General features: G+C 45.5%; 1 protein-coding gene across 3 annotated transcripts in view; it reads left to right on the top strand.

Moving 5' to 3' along the window:
• The window catches only part of npas1 (neuronal PAS domain protein 1), a 59359-nt gene that overhangs the window by 30913 nt on the left and 9197 nt on the right, over nt 1-19249 (top strand). For all 3 annotated transcript variants that reach the window (XM_070970973.1, XM_070970974.1, XM_070970972.1), the window contains exons 2-5: nt 1385-1552; nt 3060-3298; nt 13399-13466; nt 15470-15559. In XM_070970973.1, the coding sequence (XP_070827074.1) occupies nt 1458-1552; nt 3060-3298; nt 13399-13466; nt 15470-15559 (492 nt within the window). In that variant the 5' untranslated portion in view covers nt 1385-1457. The remainder of the gene's footprint in view (nt 1-1384; nt 1553-3059; nt 3299-13398; nt 13467-15469; nt 15560-19249) is intronic.

The following is a 19249-nucleotide window of genomic DNA, read 5'->3' as shown; positions in this document are numbered from 1 at the left end:
AAGTCTGCAGACTTTGGTCATCCTGTGCCCAAAGTAAAATTTTTGTCCAATACTTTGCTGCACTAGCAAATGATAGCATGCTAACATGCTAATGGTGAGCATAGTAAATATTATACGCCGCCTTCCAGCTCGAGTACAGGCTCACAGAGCTGCTAGCATTAGAGCTTTGAGTACACATTAGGAGGTAAATATTCATACTATACCCACTCCTTCAATAGGCCAATCTGTTTATCACTGACCCAGGACCATGTTAGCAGTAGAAAGAATAAATGTTTGCCCAAAACTACTAAAGGTAAGTGGATGACCCGATCTCCCCTTTCAACAACTACTCCCTCTCTCTGTTGAATCCCTCATAGACTCAGCAGCCTCTGAAATTGGTCCAAGAAGTTTCCATGCATACATTTAATGTTGGCTGTTTTAGCCTAGATTTGTGAAATGATATCTGCCAAACCTGCCCAGCTTCTGCTGACCCCTCTTAGCCAAGGTCAGCATAGCCATGCTCAAACTCGAGACATAATCCATTTTCTCCTGCCCCGGCAAAGCTCTACTGAGTTGATTGTGCTGACCCAGCCGGGCCAAAGAAAAAGAGAGTTAGAGAGTGAGAGGAAGTAAGAGAGAGAGAGAGGGCATCTCAGGCCCAAGGGCATGACACCGCGGTGCTCGGGGCCACACTAGCCCTTTAAATGTCAACCCAGCACAGAGGGGAGGGAGGGGAGAGGAACGGGTGAGGAGCGGGGCTCTCTTTGAGGACAGGGAAGAATATTGGCAACTTCCACAACAGGCGGGAAGTGCTGGAGAGCGGGCAGAAGGCGGCAGTAGATGTGGAGGAGTAGGCAGTGGACGGCTTGTGCTTTGTCTTTGGAGATGTTTGCTTTCAACTCCAGTCACAGACAAGTTTGAATATTCTCTCAGGGACAATGGGAGACATTTGGAGATCTGTGATTTTCAGCTTAATTGTGACTTCAAAGGAGGCTTAGTGTTTTGTCTTATGTTGGTATCTTGGGAGCAGTCTCTGACCTTTATGTGGTGGAGTACATACAGTACCTAATTGTTCTCTGTCAACCGCATGTCTTTTTCTTTCTTTCTTTCTTTCTTTCTTTCTTTCTTTCTTTCTTTCTTTCTTTCTTTCTTTCTTTCTTTCTTTCTCAGAAATGCATTTTTTCAGGTAGATGAAGTAAAAAATGGAGATAATTTTTCCTTTATTGAAATAAGGCTTCATGCTCACTTCAGGCTAAAAAGTAAACTAAAACCTGTTCAATTTGACATCCCTAAAATGTCACACGTGCTCTCCCCTGTAAAGGTAGTTAATGGGAACCAACCTTATTTGATTCACTCCTTTTTCTCTTTTTGGTCCCCCTCTCCTCTGTTTTTCATGGATCTCCAGGTCTGAGTCTGTCACATCCTCAGCCAATCAGAGCCTGCGTTAACAGCGGCGTCGGCACGTGATTGGGAGAAGGATGGCGACCATGCCGTTTGTCAGCGAGGGGAAGTGCGTGAGCGTGGAATGGGATTTCCTACAAGGACTACTGGCCAAGCCTCCCACCCTGCCCTGGTGAGAGATGACACACACACACACACACACACACACACACACACACACACACACACACACACACTCATTGATACTGTATAAGCCCAAGTGCATGCCCATGAATTAATGTCTGCAAGGTGAAATCCATGCATTAACACCCTTGCACACACTGAGCCTGAGTAAGAATTCCCTATCAATGAAACACCGTCCAGAGTCTGATCTCCTCCGCTCAGCGCTACATATAACCTGCATTGTTGCCCACCTGCCAATCCTGTCAGAGCTGTGAATCCCCTCCCCTTAGTGGGAGATTAAGTAAATTTGGCTGGAATTATTAATGGGCAGTCATTTACAGGCGGATATAAAAACTAAGCAGAATCAATGTGTGTGTATTGATTGTTCTCGGTGGCTGGGGTCGAGGCAGTATAATAATGAGATGTTACAGAGGCTGGCAGCATGAGTCCACAACACACACACGCACAGACACACACGGAAAAACACACACGGTTTTCACTTATGAGAGAATAGCAAGGAGAAATACAACAGCTGTGTCAGCTGATTAAGACATAAACATGTGTACAGACACTATGTACAGCCTTTTTCTTTGTTTTTTTCTTTCTTTCGCTCATGCATGCATCCCCCCGCACACACGCACACACACACACACACACACACACACACACGCATATGCGCACACACACAGACACACACAGCATTGGTGGTCTTTCTTAGGATGAGAATCAACAACACAGACACGAGGGAGAAAGGCTGGTTCTTCTTTCTCACTCACACACACACACACACACACACACACACACACACACACACACTTTATTCCAGCGCAGCACCGACACAAATTGTGAAGTGGCTGTGACAACATAATTCCACCACTCAGGCCCCATTGAGGAGAGTCAATACCCAATCAGAGAGACAGGCTACCTGAGCCCCGGCCCCCCTCTGTCACTCTGCCCCTCCCTCTCCTATTGATCCCTCAATCACGGCTTCAGCTCACTAGCCCGGGACCAGATGAGAGAGAGAGAGGGAGAGAGGGTGAGAGCGAGGGGTTGGAGGGAGGGGACAGGGAGAGATAGGCAGCGAGAGATTGTCTATGTGTGCTCACATATGGATTTTGGAGCAAATGGCATTATTAGGACTGTGCTGTGTGATAGAAGAAGGGAGTTTGTCTGTAATTACCAGGCCAATCTGCAATGGGTCAGAATGGAGATTGTTTCACTTGAATTGCAGGAGCCATTACCAGCATATGTATTTATGAAATGAGTTTTCTGGATTGATGCTCAGGTCTTCTATACAGAGTATACGAATCAATCAACAGGTGGTCAGTGAATGGTCATTATGTGATACCCCTTACCACTGTCTCCCATCCTGCACAGGGCTGATTCAGGCTGTTTTCCCTGCCCCTCTTTTCTCTCCTCTGTGTGTATATCTACTTCCTCCATTTTACTCCTATTTGTCCCCCTTCCACATCATTGTTTTCCCCTCACCTCACGCTCTCCCCTCGTTCACCTCTCAGTCTCCAGAACCTGCGCAAAGAGAAGTCTCGCAATGCGGCTCGTTCGCGGCGGGGGAAGGAGAACTTCGAGTTCTTTGAGCTGGCCAAGATGCTGCCTCTGCCCGGGGCCATCACCAGCCAGCTGGACAAGGCCTCCGTCATCCGGCTGACCATAAGCTACCTGCACATGCGCACCTTTGCCAGCCAGGGAGACCCACCCTGGAGCCCTCTGATGGAGGGAGACAGCAACTGCAGCAAAGGTGAGCATCTAAAAAAGACTATAGATACTATAGAGAAAGAACTGCCAAGCAAGTTCAGTTCAGTTCATTGTAAGAGAGCGTGCACCGCATCCAAAAGCTATTCTAAAGATGTGTTCAGACGGACAGTGAAGCAAATTCTTAGTTGCACAAATTCGACTGCTGGGCCATTTGTGTTTATTCACCCTAAACATACAATGAACCAGCTGTACATTAGCTGTAAGCTAGCGAGCATCAGACGCACTGATTGTGTCTGACTGCTTTCAGAACACACCACAACAAACTCTGTTTTTTCTTTTATTATTATTATTTCCTCTAGTCTCTCTCATTTTTCTTGTCTCTATGAAGAAACCATGAAGCCTCAGGGTACTTGTACTTGTAGATTTTTGGAATCTATGTCTAGTCACATCTTTCCATTGACTTTATATGCAATCATGGCACCACTAAAATTTGATTTGCATTCTGTCTGAACACCCAGTTAGTCGAAAACAAGGCTGTAGCTGCGATTGAGGACACTGAGGTCATGTCCCCGGTACTTCCTCTGAGAAGTTGAGGTTTTAGCAATGCGGGGAAGTCAACATTCTGCATTTAAAAACACTTTTAACATTTTATGTGCTGATTCCAGTCTATTTCACCGATGACTCAGTATACTTAAATTTGATTAATTTTGCCACAAGAAAGTATTTGTACTGTAATCTTCCCATAAGATTTAAATTCCTTGGAGCCGAGAGAGGATTGTAAACAGCATTTCGCCTTCATTGGGTTATTAAATAGGTGAATTTAAAAAGAAGTAAAACATTTTTGAGGCATTTGGGGGGACTTGGAATCACAACTACAGTATTTTTAACTTCCTGGTCACAGCCCTGGTAGGAAATATATTTAGAATTTATTAATTATTCACATTTTTCATGGATTTGTGCTACTTTAATTGTTTGCAAATTGAAACTCTGACAAGTATGCAGCATTAAATGAGACGTGGTTGTGACGGATCATTTCTCAGCTCACGATTCATGCTGTTCAACTTATAAGAAAATTACACAGCAGAGATAAATATGCTGATGTGTGTTGCCAATGCACACAAACCGCCGAAATCCATGTTTCAACTCGCATGTCTCTTTCAATCAAAAACAATCCTCAGCAGTCTGATCTGCCCACGTACTCCCGCCCACGGAGCCACCCCACACCACAAAAATTCAGCCCGGGCCAGGACAATTATCCAGTCCTCTATTAGCAACCATAAGTACTTGTGCTGTGTGTGTGACACAAGTGTGCATTCATTCGCAGGCCTGTAAACATACATGTGCATTTACAGTAATCATGCAAAGACTTCCCATACGCTCATTTGAGGAGGGTTTATGTGTTGTGTGTGAGTGTGTGTTTGTGTGTGTGCATATGTGAGAAACATAGAGGGAGACAGATGATACACAAAGAGGGAGGGAACTATTGGTGCGATTTGTAATTACAGAAATTAACTATATAACGAGGACAGTGTAATTATAAAGCCTGTCTAATTGCTACTATTACTGAGGGGAAACGATGCAGCTACAGTACAATTAGAGGTGTGTGTCTGTGTGTTTGTGTGTCTCTGTGTGTGTGTTCATGCCAGTTCTTGTCTAATTTGAGGAGCTGTGAGCATGTTAATAGCACGTTTGCTTGTAAGTGTGTGGCTTGCTTCACCACAATATGTAAAACATTCCTGATAAGATAGAAAGGTTTTAATAATATAATAAGTTACAATAAGTATCAATAGGACTGATATCAATTGATACTTTTCTCAAAATCCCTAACAGGGCGCGAGACAGAAAGCCTGTGTTACAATCTGGGGGTGTTGAGTTTGAAAGACATGCTATTTACCGAACGTGCATGAAAAGACCCTATTAGGTGTTACGGGAAATGTAGGATTTAATGTTTTTGGAACCACACTGAAAATTGAAAGTCGGCATATCTCAGCCTCTGTTTCCTGATTTTGACCAACCTTAATCCGTCTCATGTGAGGGCAAGTATTCAAGTGCAGCACTGAGTACTGCTTTAGTTTAAGGAATATAAACATGTTTTTATGTGCTATAAAATATGGCAAACTTTTCAAGCCTTCCTATTTTGTGTATTTTAACACAAGCGTCCATGAAAGAACTTGATTAAATATATATAAAAATTGGTATCCTACAACTACAACTATATGTGTGTGTGTGTGTGTGTGTGTGTGTGTGTGTGTGCGTGCGTGCGTGCGTGCGTGCGTGCGTGCGTGCGTGCGTGTGTGTGTGTGTGTGTGTGTGTTTGATATTTTGGCTTCTCTCTCTGTGAAATTTAATGGCAGTGGCTTTCCAGCATCACAGATTCACAGATTGATGCTCTATTCTGACATTTTAAGTTGTCATAGTAGGAAAATCTCTGGTGTGACTAATAACAACACACTAAAATACCAGAACCCTGAAACTTTAGCAGCTAAATGGAATTCAGCCATAATTCATTTTGTTATTCACACCTGTGCTTTTCCTCCGATAACATGTCAATATGTCTACAATTAAAAAGGCCTATTCACAGCCATTGTCATGCATTTTCTGTACATTAATTAGGTACATTGATTTTCTATGTATACTAATTGCGAAAGCAGTATGGCAATTAGTATTAAGCACATACTGTACACAATTAGTAGGTAGCATGGAACTGAGACACAGAATAATAATTTCATTATCTCATCATTTTCAATGTTCAGTGCTCCACACTCCTTTCAGTCTCCACTTAGAAACCGTAGAAATGATTATACCCAGCCATAATGATAAATATCTCCCCAATAATAGCAATAACTCATTGTACTAAATGTATCCCACTCAGAGAATTTATATTATATAATACACACATGATGAGCCTGAATCTATCGCCACAGTGTGAGAAAATATACATTGTTATAGGTGAATCCACTGGGATCCATCGATATCTAATCGGCCATGCAGCGCTGCACAGTCTGAATGTCTGAGTGATACGCTAGCACACTTACACACAGCAGTGGCCTTGACTGAGTGCTGCACATAGTGAATTGTTTTGCCTCAGTGTTCCAGGCTTTCCTTGGCCTTGATAGAAAATACCGGCTGTTTGGAAACGGAGGTGCGCGGGTAGATGTGCCGTCCTGTGCAGGAACTGGAAGTGTGGTCGAAAAAGACAAATGCGAGGTGTGCTGCTCACACTACAGAGAGAAGCACTTCTCATACGAATGTGAGCCATAACTGCAAATATATGGAATCCTGCAGCAGCTGTGCGAAGGTCACGGAAATGCATGCCAGCCGCAGCCGGCGTCACGCTCTGAATTATCTTGGACATTTCTTCCGCTGGACCGGGATCTGATATCTTGAGTATTTTATTAAATGTTTGGAGATTTTTACAAGCAGGTCACACACTCTCTGAGGGACCAGGGCTGAAAATGCGATGCTAATTTGGACATCAGTTTGAACAAGTCTACCCACAATGCATTGGCAGGGTTTTAAGTGTGATGCATGACTTTAATTCCGTTAGTGGAATGTGGTCAGAGATCCAGCTGAAAGGGAGAGGAGGACGGAGAGGAGGGGAAGGGACAAATGTAGAAGGAATAAAGAGAGAGGAAGAGAGGAAGAAGGAAGGAGAGAGGGGGAGGAGGAGGCGGGGGGGAGGTTACATTCCTCCGCTCTCCCCCTTGTCCGAGGGTTTTTGGACGGGGCGAGGGCCAGCGCAGAGGGAAGGAAAAGGTGGAGGGTGGAGGAGAGGAGAGGGATGGAGGGAAGGGGAGGAGCCGGTGTGGCTTTTGTCTGCTTCCCACGTTTCAAAGCCAGTCTTGAAAAATGAATAGACAGAGGAAAATCAATTGCATGACCTTCACAGAGAGAAAGAGAGAGATTGAGAGAGCAGGAGAGGGGGGAAAGATGGAGGAGAGAGACAGATTATGGAAGGAAGGAGCAAACGCAAAGGAAGGGCTGAAGGGAGGAAAAGTAAAATGACCCATGATGTTCATTCCCGTTCAGGGTGTGTGTATGTGTGTGTGTGCGCGTGTGTGTGTGTGTGTGTGTCTGTGTGTGTGTGTGTGTTTATTTGCACCGCGTACTGAAGGATAAACCCTTTTATTTCAAATCATTTATATTTCAAAACCTCTCTTTGTTGAGTAAATTTTGCTCTGGGGGTCAGTCTCATTTTTTTTCTATTTCCCTGCCATCTTTAATGTCCTGTTATAAGATAATTCCATTATTTCTTGAACCAGAGCCTTATTTCCATAGCTTGTGGTAGCATTGAACTCACCACGCTCATTGTACAGTAGCTTAAAAGCGGTCTGGCAGTGCAGGAAACACAAGAGGATCGGACAGGTTGCGAACAAGCTAACGGCTTAGGCAGAATAGCTTGGCGGCAGAGCCAAATGTGAGCAGTAAGAACCCCTCATTGCACACAACTACGCACGGTACAGCAGGTCAAACACAAATCAGAAAGTCTGTAAACGCTGATGAATGTTAATGAGGTAAGTGCGGGTAATGATTTTACTGTTTGGATCTGTTTTGCAAATAAGTTGGAGGTTTGTTTAAAGTGTTGGTTAACATGAGGCTGAAAGGGAAAGGAGTGTTGCACTGCCCTCCCTCTGACCTCAGTGGTGTGGTCAGAGTACTGCACCTGTGAGATGTTAAACCGCTGGAGGTCAACGAAAACACGATTGTTAGTCGCTCTTCAGAAGAAAAATCTGGACGATCGCCCGAATCCTCTTTTTCTTGATCAGTGTTTGATTTTTGAGGCAAATACAAAAATTAAAGAGAGAAAAACAGTAATGAGATTTTGGTCCTTTATTTAACAAAACACGTGACGTACTTGATAAGGATCCCCTAAATTTGGTAATTAAAGAATTGTGACCAAGCTATGTAGAGAGGAGGACAGTTAAAAGATGTTTGGCACTTCTGTGGTGCAATTTCCTGTTTCTTGTCCGCCTGCACGTTAGTTAATACCAACAATCTGTGATAAGCTAATATCTTCAGTATAACCAACATTAGCCACGCCGCTAAATAACTTGGCGATCTTATTATGCATAGAAGCTCTGGCCATGAAAAAACTTGTCTTTCCTTTTTGAAAGAAGCCGCCCAGGTTATTATAGTTTATGTTTTTGCAGAGATTACAGTCAAGTCAAGTTTTCGGAGGCATAAATTTGCTCTCTGCAAATTTTCTGCAGCTCAGCCTTTAGCAGGTGCAGCGCGGCAGCTGGAGAACCCCTCAGTCTTTTACAAGGTACAGTACAATGACAACTCACTGGCAGCAACAGGGCCAGCTGAAGAGTTTTACTGTCTCTGTTAGTGAGGTCAAACACACCTCTCCCCTCCCCAGCGTTGGTGACATTGACTTTCATTCCGCCTCCACCCGCTCCCTCTCTCTCTCTGTCTCTCCCCCTTCTCCTTTCTTTCATTGCCTCCGTCTCGCTGCCCTCCCTCCTGTCTCCCCCATCTCTTCGCGCTCTCCCTGCATCTGCCTCCCCTCTAATTCACGGCGTTTAAAGCAGCCGGGGCTTTTAAGGGAAGTTAATTGCACTCAAATTATGTTCGACCGCAAAGGGAGCGAGGGAGCGACGGAGGAGAGACAGAGAGATGGAGGGAGGGATGGATGTCAGAGTGAGAAGATAATTGTGCCAGAGAGGGACGCTGCGATTAGGGTCACTCTTTCTCTCTCTGTCTGTTGAACAGCCGAAACGTCACATTTGGATGGTAGTAAACAACTTGGCAGGTGATCAGGCTCTTGTTTTGAAAGGGTGAAACTATGGCAGTGGAGCAAGACTTGAGAGACAAAGACTGATGAGAAGACAGAGGGACGCAGAAGGAGGGCTTCACTGCCTCTGTATTTGTTTGGCTCCCATGGTAACATCCTAACCTGGTTAAAGAGGTTGACACTGTGGGGGTGGAAAGGAAGGCGGTGTAAGGTTATGTGCATGCAGATAGGGGGATGTATAGGGGTGTGTGTGTGTATGTGTGTGTGTGTGTGTGTGGCCATTACTCATGGACTTAACTGGGACTAAATTATGTATTAGACAGAGGTATAATGAAAATCATTCAAATGAAATTTCTATCTTTTCTTCTCGTGGAGCGCTGGGGAGACCCCGAGAATTGACCTGCGAGTCAGACTATAATTAACGTGTCCGATCGCGCCCAGTCCCATTCTGTCTCCTATTCCCACAATGAAATTAAACCTCGCAGCAGAGTGCTGGGAAGCTAATGAAAAGGGAGTGTGACAGAAAGGGCCGATCAAAGATCTCAGGTGCACGCTCGGGTTTGGATCCAGGCACGGACGTCTTACATGCATGTGCAACACAGAAGCAACTCGCCCCTTATTTTCTACTTTTTGTCCACAGCATTGCATCATCAGAGTAATTGCAGAGATCTGGGAGCATAGCAACAGTCAGAGGGGGTGAGGAATGAGTCATCAGACAGTCAGGCAGGTTACAAACAACAACAGTTTAGCCTGATTGCTTAAACCATTTATTGGAGGTAAAATCCAAAATGTTGGCAATAATGCCTTCTGTTGGTGCCTCAATTTGTACAAAGAGCAAAGTACTGGCTCATTAGATTTCAGTCCAAACGAGCACTGTTACTTACTTCTCACTGCTTTCTTTTGACTGTGGGTCCTCGTGGTGTATTTGCTGCAAGCTTTGGGCAAAATAGGTCTGATTTCTGCTTAATTAAACAACCCACAAGAGGGACAAATACAGCTGTGTGAGGTACAGCATGTGGTGCGTTTCAGCCTGAAAGCTGCTGAAATGTCGATTTTCACTTCCAGAAATCCTTTCAATTTTTTACAATGTTTACCCTCAATTGAACTTTTGGACACCATAAATAGTGTTGTGGAGCAATGTGTACGTATGTGTGCCCCTGCTTTGTTTTGAATTGTGCACATGCATGAGGATGCACATGCGTGTGAGGTAGCACACAGGCGACCCGTTTCCTCCAAGCATCGAGACTTTGTTGCATTGACACGGAAAAAGGCGGCGGAGAATAAAACTGCGAGCTTGCAAACATGGTTGCACGACTTTATTCGTGTAAATGGCTTTGCAGTTTTTTATGAGGAAGGGCTTGCATTCAACCCTCTGAAAGATGTACTTTGGTGAGATTCATGCCCCCAATTTTTATTCCCATTCACCTGCTGCTTATTGCACAAGTGCGCAGCTGAACCAGGAAGTGATGTCTGAACGGTGTGATGGATGTTTGCAAAGGACACTTTGGGGTGTTTGTGTTTGTTAGAACCTGTGTGACTGCTTGTGTTTCTTGTCTCATCAGCAATGAATTTGGTCACCCACAGGAACGATGGTCAAAACTAGGAAAAATTAAGATTTCATATTATAGAAGTGATAATATTTAAGGGTACATACAGAATGATGCATGGCAGCCTCAGTCTCACACACACACACACGCGCGCGCTCACACATATAGAAGTAGGGGTTCACAGCACCACTACAGAAGGATCTTTGTTCTCAGGGTGAGATACCAACACCGCTGTGAGACTCTCTCTCACATGTGCACACATTCGTGCATGCGTCCACACACGCGCACACACCAACACACACACACACCAGGTCCAGTGTTTTGGTTTCCTGGCTGTCCTATTGTACCCTGGCAGTCTTTAATAAATGGTCCTCTGTGTATTTGTGTGTGTGTGAGAGAGTGTGTAGACTCATCCGTCAGCCCTCCTGGCCTCATGTCACATCCAGCGTTTCCTCCGCCCTGCTGACACTACTCAGCAGTACTGATCACCCACCATCACCTTCACTCCTCCAGGGATCTGTGGCATGAAGCTCAGCATGAACACACACACACACACACACACACACGCTCCATGTATTTTTCTTCAGTTGTAAGGCATGCACAAACTCTCATCGCCGTGTGTGTTTGTGTGTCCTTTTTGATTCATTCTCATATGGTCATGATGGGGGTTGCTTCCTCCAGACTCCCCAGCACTGCAGCTCCATCGCAGGCCCACAAGGGAGCCTGACAGGCAGGCAGAGAGCGAGATGGGCTCCCCATCCCCCCTCCAGGCAGCGACTGGCTAGGCTGAAGGGTCCCAGCACTAGACCCCCTTTCATAGCCCTGAATGGACTTGCCTTATTTATATTCACACTCTGTCACACAGGGGGACCCCAATCTCACAATGCCACTGTGGCTTTGTCCGGCAACTCTGTATTTATGTGTGTGTGTGTGTGTGTGTATGTGTGAGAGTTTGTGAGTGTGTGCGCGGGTATTCGTGTTGTTTAATCGGAGGGCATGTTGCCGCTGTGTAGTCTGTGCATGAGAATTCATTGCTGTGTGTATTCCTGAAGTGTGTGTGTGTGTGTGTGTGTGTGTGTGTGTGTGTGTGTGTGTGTGTGTGTGTGTGTGTGTGTGTGTGTGTGTGTGTGTGTGTCTATAGCTCTAATGGAATGCCTCCCTCTTCTATTCACCGAACCCACATCACAAGGAGGCAGCTGGGCAATATATATGTGTGTGTGTGTGTGTGTGTGTGTGTGTGTGTGTGTGTGTGTGTGTGTGTGTGTGTGTGTGTGTGTGTGTGTGTTCGACCCTCCCTCTGTGTTCAGTTGTAACCCAGAGCTGCGCTTTCATTTTCCTGTCATAACGTGTATTGATTTCCCTCAGCCTTGCAGCGACACACACATACACACACAGATATCCGATGATCCTTAAAGTCACGCACACACATGCACACATTCATATGCTCTTGTACACACACGCTTCTCCTACACACGAACACACACACACATGTAGTTTGTCTCTGTCGGATAAGGAACATTGTGTTCAAAAGCAGCCCTGTTGGAGTGAGATTAGTTCTCATGTACGGTCTCCACTTTGCAATCACACACTCACAGGTGCGCGCACGCACACACACACACACACACACACACACACACACACACACACACACACACACACTCACCGTCACATACTCTTTTTGACATAAAACAGTAAATACGGCTGATTGCTAAATTAATCTTCCACGTCACTGCAGCCCCTCATGCCAGCGTTTGCCTGGTAGAAAGTGATCACTCTCGCCTTCCTTAGTGTTTTCTCATTTTCATGGCCGTACCCTCTCTGCTCCTCTCGTACCTATCTTCATCCCCCCTCCCCTACCTCACCACCTCCAACTCTATTTGTATTGTAATTGCCTTGGTAAACAGCACCACTTTGGCACTGAAGCAGCTCTGATAGCTTGTGTTTGGGATGCATTAAGAGTGGCGATGCAGACACTATGAGTGTGTGTGCGTGTGTGTTTGTTTGCGTGTCTGGCGGCAATTGAGTGGTGTGCGTCACACAGCGACCCCCTCCTGATGCTCAGTTTTTGTAGACTACCGCGACCGTTTCGGTCGATTCTTCTGTTTATCAGACATGATTGGTTCAAGTTTCACTTTTCATTTCAGTGAAGATTGAAAGACGTCACAGAGATGCGACATGATTACAAAACCCTGCTGAGTCATACGTACAGATGATTTTGTATAATCACTAATCATAGCTGCATTAACCCAATCTGAAAGTAGAGTAACCGGCAAGTTTATTAATGTCACCTCCCCGATCCTGATGAGTCACTGTAAATGTCCGCAGAGCTGCCGTAAACAGCTTGTCTTGGAGTTTTTCACCTCTTCTAGATATTTCCTTATTCAGAAAGGTGAGCTTAAACGCGTCGCACATTTTAAAGGATACATCTCTTTTCATGCTGCGATTTCTGCCATTCGTGATGGAAGGATACAAGCAAAGTTGTTAAAATGTTTTTGGTTTTTTTTTTTGTATTTCTTGCAGAGTTTTCTGCTTTTATTTGTAAGTTGACAGTAGAGAGGTGACAGACAATCAGACGGGAGAGTGATGGGGAACAACATGCAACAAAAGCCCAAAACAAAGCTGAGGACGCTGCGGCTCCTCACACCCCCAGGACACCTTTTAGTTTACATTGTATATGATGATATTTTTAGTCTCAAATATGTCCTTAATATGGCAAAATAAAATTTGCATGAATGCTAAGAATGACCAGGGATCTTAATGCTTCTTATTTGTACCGACACTCTCGAAGAACATGTAACATCGCGTGAGAGTTGATGCCAGTCAGTGTCTGATGTGTGTTTGTCTCCTTTCTCTCTGCAGTAAGACGATCATCTCATTCTCTGGCGACTGACATGTTTGAGCAGCACCTAGGGGCGCACCTCCTGCAGGTAACAGCCACAGCACCCACGCCCTCCTTCTTCTTCTTTGATCATTGCAATGATATCATGTAACTACATGTTTTTACATCATGTATTTGAGAGGTTTTCGCGGGTTTGTGAGAATAATCTTTCATGGCTGTCCTGTGACAACCACAAAAATATCAACTGTTCACAAGCTCAGAAAAACCCTTTTTCAGCTTTGTGGCAATACATTTATGAGGCTGTCCAATGGGTTTTCAAATGGTTTATTTAGCTTGAGAAGCAGGAGGACGTTCTCAGCCTATAAAGGAACACTCTTTATCCCTCTGTTGATCTGAAAAGTTTCAAATCTGCCAAGTATTTTGCTTGACAGATGAGCACATTTGTCTCGTAAGTGACTGCACTGTGCTACAGAGTGTCGGTGCTGCGTGCGATCACGGTTTGCACCAGCTCAACTCTTCCTCCCCTCAGACTTGCATTTCCAAGCAAACTCCTAACTCACGCTCTCACATTCGCACACATGGACACCCGCACATCTCATAAACCTCGGATGCTCGGACTGTATCGCCGGCTGCCAAAGAATTCCTCCCTTTGCACTGACAGATGAATGGCGCCTGAGGGGGGATTCTGGGGCAGGAGGGCTGCAGGGATGACGAAATGCAGGATGTAGAGACAAAGACTGAGAGGAAGTTTGAAGAAGGTAACTGCAGATTGTGTTTTAGACAAGGAGGAGGCTGAGGGAGGAGAGATGGTTGGGAGCACAGAGGGATAAAGTGAAAGTTGAAGGATCTTAATACCTTTATGTCTTATGTAATGTTGAAAGGTGCTATACAAATACATTTGCCTTGCACAAGTAGGAAAGTAGTTGGAGTGGGAGAGAGGCTGAGAATTCAGAAGTGAGGAGGTTCTGGTAAAACAAAGAAACGTTACATATGTCTGCTCTCCGCCGGCATTTTAAAGAGGAAGGGAGGCTTAGGGAACGGCGCTGATAGAAATCAAATTAACGCTCCAGAAAAACTGTATGATTCTTCCCTCCCAGCCGTCCTCCCGCCGTAATAGCCTGATAATTGCACTTTAGTTCTCCGACATTCAGGCGGCTGGTTTCTCCTCACCGCGACACACGACGCCCCACACCCCGGCCACACATTTGCATACTGGATGTGTCAGTTGCATAAATTACCACTGCCACTTTAAGCACTGGGCCGCCAAAATAGCAATCATTCTTCTAGAGCAAAGTGGCCCTGGTCTGTGCGCCTGTGTGTATGTGTGTGTTTGTGTTTGTGTGTGTGAGGCTGAGGCTGTGTCGGCTCACTCCTGGATGCTTGTTATGACGATTAGTATTATTCTCTGAAGCAGTCCTCTCTAATGGTCTGGCTGTATACCTTTCACTTCTCATTAGAATCACTGCAGGCTGTAATGACTCTGGTTCTATCTGTGTCTGTACCGGTGTGTGTGTGTGTGTGTGTGTGTGTGTGTGTGTGTGTGTGTGTGTGTGTGGCCGGAGATCCAAAATGAAGCTTTGGTTCTGAGTTTATTACAGCTGATTGAAACAGCTCTGGTCTATAAGCTCAGTTTCTCATGTCTCTTTGCTCTATTTGTTTATGTATGGTTGTGTGTGCGCTTACCTAATTGTCTGACTGTGTGTGTGTGTGTGTGTGTGTGTCTGTGTGTGTGTGCACATGTGGCATTTTTGTGTCTGTGCTGCTTTCTGTGTGTTTTATAATGCAAGTCTTGTTGACAGCTGTTGTCTGTAGATGCAGCTTGCATCTATGGGACTTGTTTCATGTCCGCTCACTTTTTGCATTTGTGTGTGCATGTGTGTGTGTGTGTATCTGTCTGTGTGTGCGCGTGCAGTCATGAATTGAGAGAGCAGGCCGAGGGGTGACGGGTTGTTTGTTCTCTAGCTCATTGTAATTTGTTCGATACACACTAATTGCTCTAATTTGTCTGTCTTGTTTCTGTTTGCCTTTGTGTGTGTGTGCGCGCATGTGCGTGTATATGTGTGTTTGTGTGTGTGTGTTTTATGTGCACAGTCTCTGGATGGCTTTGTGTTCGTGGTCAGTCATGAGGGACGGTTCCTCTACATCTCAGAGACAGTTTCCATCTACCTGGGACTCTCACAGGTAAGACAACCTTATTCCACACACACACACACACACACACACACACACACGTGCACACACACACATGCACACATGTACATGCACACACTGGAATAATCCTTTGTATACAAGTGCATTTGCACACATGTGCCTATCTTCTGCTTACGCTTTCATATCCCCTCCCAGGAGTGAGTGTGGTGTGTGTGCGTGTGTGTGTGTGTGTGTGTGTGTGTGTGTGTGTGTGTGTGTGTGTGTGTGTGTGAGTGAGTGAGTGTGAATATCTTTGACTGCACTCTTTGCGCTCATCTCTGGAGTGCAACTCTCACGGGGGCAATGCTACTCTCTCTCTGCCTCTCTCTACCGCCCTCTCTCCCTCTCCAGGTGCTCACCTCTGTTGATTGCCTGTGGCCTCTTGTACTGTGAATGTTAAGTCCTGCCATTTTGCCCAGATGCATAAATAATAACAGTAATTACTGGCCCAGCAATCAAAGTGTCGCCCCAGCGCGCTGGGCCTGTCTAGGGGAACAAATCGATAGGCATCTTAAAAGCCACATTGATTGTAGGGAGGGGGAAAAACACCAAGGGGGATGGGAAGATAGATAGAGACAGCCGGAGAGAGAAAGAGAGGGGGAGGAAAGGAGGCGAGGTGTGATAAGAGAGAGATGTTTCGAAGTAAGAAGAATCGGTACAGCATGAGAGAGGCAGAAAAAGAAGGGAAGTTAGTGCTACAATAACACAAGTAACTGAGCGTTTTTAAAATGCAGAAACATGATTGAGAGTCTGCCCTTGGTGACATTCATGGATAAGTTTTTTCTACTCTGTCTTAGGATGTTGAAAGTCGTTAGTCACTGTAAACACTGGCTGCAAAGTGGTCACCTCCTAACACGCCTACACTGTCAGAGACGGGGGACAAAATTCTCATCCTGTGTAAAAATGCACTGTAAAGTAGGGCTGGCAAATCAAGTGGGTATCTGCCAGAGTCGCACTCATTTCAGTATGAAATTATCGCAGTGTACGAATATAATAAGAGCAGTGCTTCCTTGCCAAGCCGTGGCAGAGGGACACTTCCTGGTAGCTGCATGTAGGGTCGTTTCCAGGACACGGCACAGAGATTACGTGACCACAGTGACCAAGTTAATACCCTCTTGATTTGGGTAACTCTGACTGTGGAAGCTTCATATTTTATTCAGCTCAACTTTAGGATGAATTTTTCCATGAAATCCTGGACTGTTGATTTTTGCTTCTCCATCTATTAAAGGCATAGTTTTCCATTTATATGTAGTTCACCATTGAATTCTAGCCATTGAGGGCACCAGATGGATGTATTGTGCAGGCCATATTGTTGTATAATTATATTTCTCGCAGTAACTGTGTTCTGTGAATATAGGGAAGATTTGCATCGTCTCATTACTGCATAGGAGACTACTGCAACTGCTAGTATGTGCAATCTCCCTTTCTACATCCTTTCACTCGATATGATACAGAGGCGAGCCAGCTTGCATTCTGCAACCTCTGACCACACCCAACATCACTGATAAAAATATTTTACCACTTGGCCTCATTTCCAAAAACGTTGTGGGTTTATTCAAAGACTAACTTAGAGTGTGGTTGGGTGTGAGAAGATAAACTGCAAGATTGTCAGGGGGTGTTAAAGGTCCAGTGTTTAGGATTTAGGCAGATCTATTGGCAGAAATGGAATATGATATTGATAATTGGGTTTTCATTAGTGTATAATCACCTGAGCGGGTCGTCTTCCACAGAGTCCGCCATATTTCTACAGTTGCCCAGAATGGACAAACCAAACCAGGCTGGCTCTCGTGAGCGCGTTTTACATTTTTCATGAGTTTTTCAGCCACTGTGGGTCCTCTCACGTGCCTGGAAAGGGAGGATGAGGCGAAGGGTATTCATTTGATCTGCAACCTTACCTCTAGATCCCACCCAATTCTAAACACTGCCTTTAAGCTACTCTTTGGAGCCACCACAGCTCTGACACTCGCTCACTTTTTTGAGGAGGGGCACATCAGCAGCTCCACATGAGGAAGCGATCTCTTCATGGCCAGGATGTAGAGGAGGAGTGATTATAGTGGCCAGTAACTCAATTAATGAACATATGGGCAAGTATTGTATTAAGTACATCTGACTGGATTAAATACAAACCTGTCCTGTTTGGATGTAACTTCAGGATAAGAATTGTTTGTTTGCACCTGCTGTGGAGTTTCTTGGGTCTTCACTTTGCAAAGACAAACACGTAAATAACCCACACATACAGATGAAAAGATATAAGGGCAAAAAAAATTAAGAGATAACCAGCCTGAGCGGTAAGAGAGAGTGGTGGAAGCCAGAAGACAGAACAGAGAGGAAGATGCAGAGAGACAGAGAGAAACATATAGAACCAGACAGACAATTACAAGAGGGGAAGAAAACAAAGGAGGGGAATATAGGAGGGAAAGAGAGACAGTGGTAAAGAGGAGAGGGAGAGTCTGAGTGTGTAAATAGAGTTTAAATGTGCAGTAGGAATGAAATTCGCCTTGGGATTGCCTAGGTAAACAAGACAGCCGAGGCTTTGGTGGAGATGCTAATAAAACAGAGCTGTTCTTATCAGCTGAGCAGATGGCCTAACCCATCACATCTACTCAAACAGGGCCTAAGCCATCAGCATTCTAATGAAATTATTTATGATCGAAGATTACGTTCAAAACCTTGAACATACAACGCCACGTTTACCTTCCTGAAAAGATGAGAGCGGGCGGGCGTGGAGGGGGTTTATGATGGGAGAGAGAGGCAACCTGAAAGGCCAGATGGAGTTAGGAGTTGAGATGAGTTAGGGGGATATGTGAGAGGGAGTGCATCGCGTCTTTATGGACACATACGATGAGGAAGAAAAGCATACAGAGAGAGAGAGAGAGAGAGAGAGAGAGAGAAGGTGGGAGGCAGAGGACAAAAACACTTCAATATACTTTGTTGGCGAGTGGGGGTGGACGCAAGGGAGAGGGGAAGGACAGACAAACAAACGATGTTCTGAGTGAAAAAGTGTAACTGGTGGTTTGTTTTAGAGGGCATGTCGCCCCTGTGGACCGCCCCTGCCCTGCCGTCTCCTGTCCCCCCTGTCTGACCCCTCTGCCCTGGCTTACACCCTGGTCTTCTCCCCTGACAGGGGGGTTGCTTAGCCGGCTTAACCCAGGTCAGGCACCTTGACCAAGGGCACAGCCTGCCGCCCACTCCCCTGGCGCCTCCAGGTATCATTTTTCTTCACACCGGGTCTCCAGGCCGGGAGCACGTGGATAAACCTGGGAATGCCACATAGCAGATATGGGGGGAGGAAGTAGAGGAGGCAAGAGAGGGATGGATGAAGGCTGGAGGAGGTGAGGAGGAGGAGGGAGGAGAGGTGGACAGAATAGAGAGGTAAGAGTAGGGGCTAGGAGGAGAAAGAAAAGGGATAAATGGGGTAAAGAGAAGGGAGGAAGGATGGTAGATTAAGGGAGGAGAGAATTGATCTGGGAATGGTTAGTATGCAGCCCCTGCACCCCCTCCCCCCTCTCCCCCTCCCTCCCTCTCTCCTCTCCCATCAGTCAGTGAGGGCTGAGGGCTCAGAGTGTGTTGTGGACCACTGCCCGGATGCCTCATACATATTAAAGCCCCCTGCTATTATTTATATCATGTCTCTCCTTCCCCTGCTTGCTTGCCCTCCTCCTCCCCCTCATCCTCACCACA

Source organism: Chaetodon trifascialis, chromosome 9 (genome assembly GCF_039877785.1).
Source record: "Chaetodon trifascialis isolate fChaTrf1 chromosome 9, fChaTrf1.hap1, whole genome shotgun sequence".
Classification (NCBI taxonomy): Eukaryota; Metazoa; Chordata; class Actinopteri; order Chaetodontiformes; family Chaetodontidae; genus Chaetodon; species Chaetodon trifascialis.
Note: the sequence above shows the minus strand (reverse complement) of the source record. Positions and strands in the feature narration are given on the sequence as shown.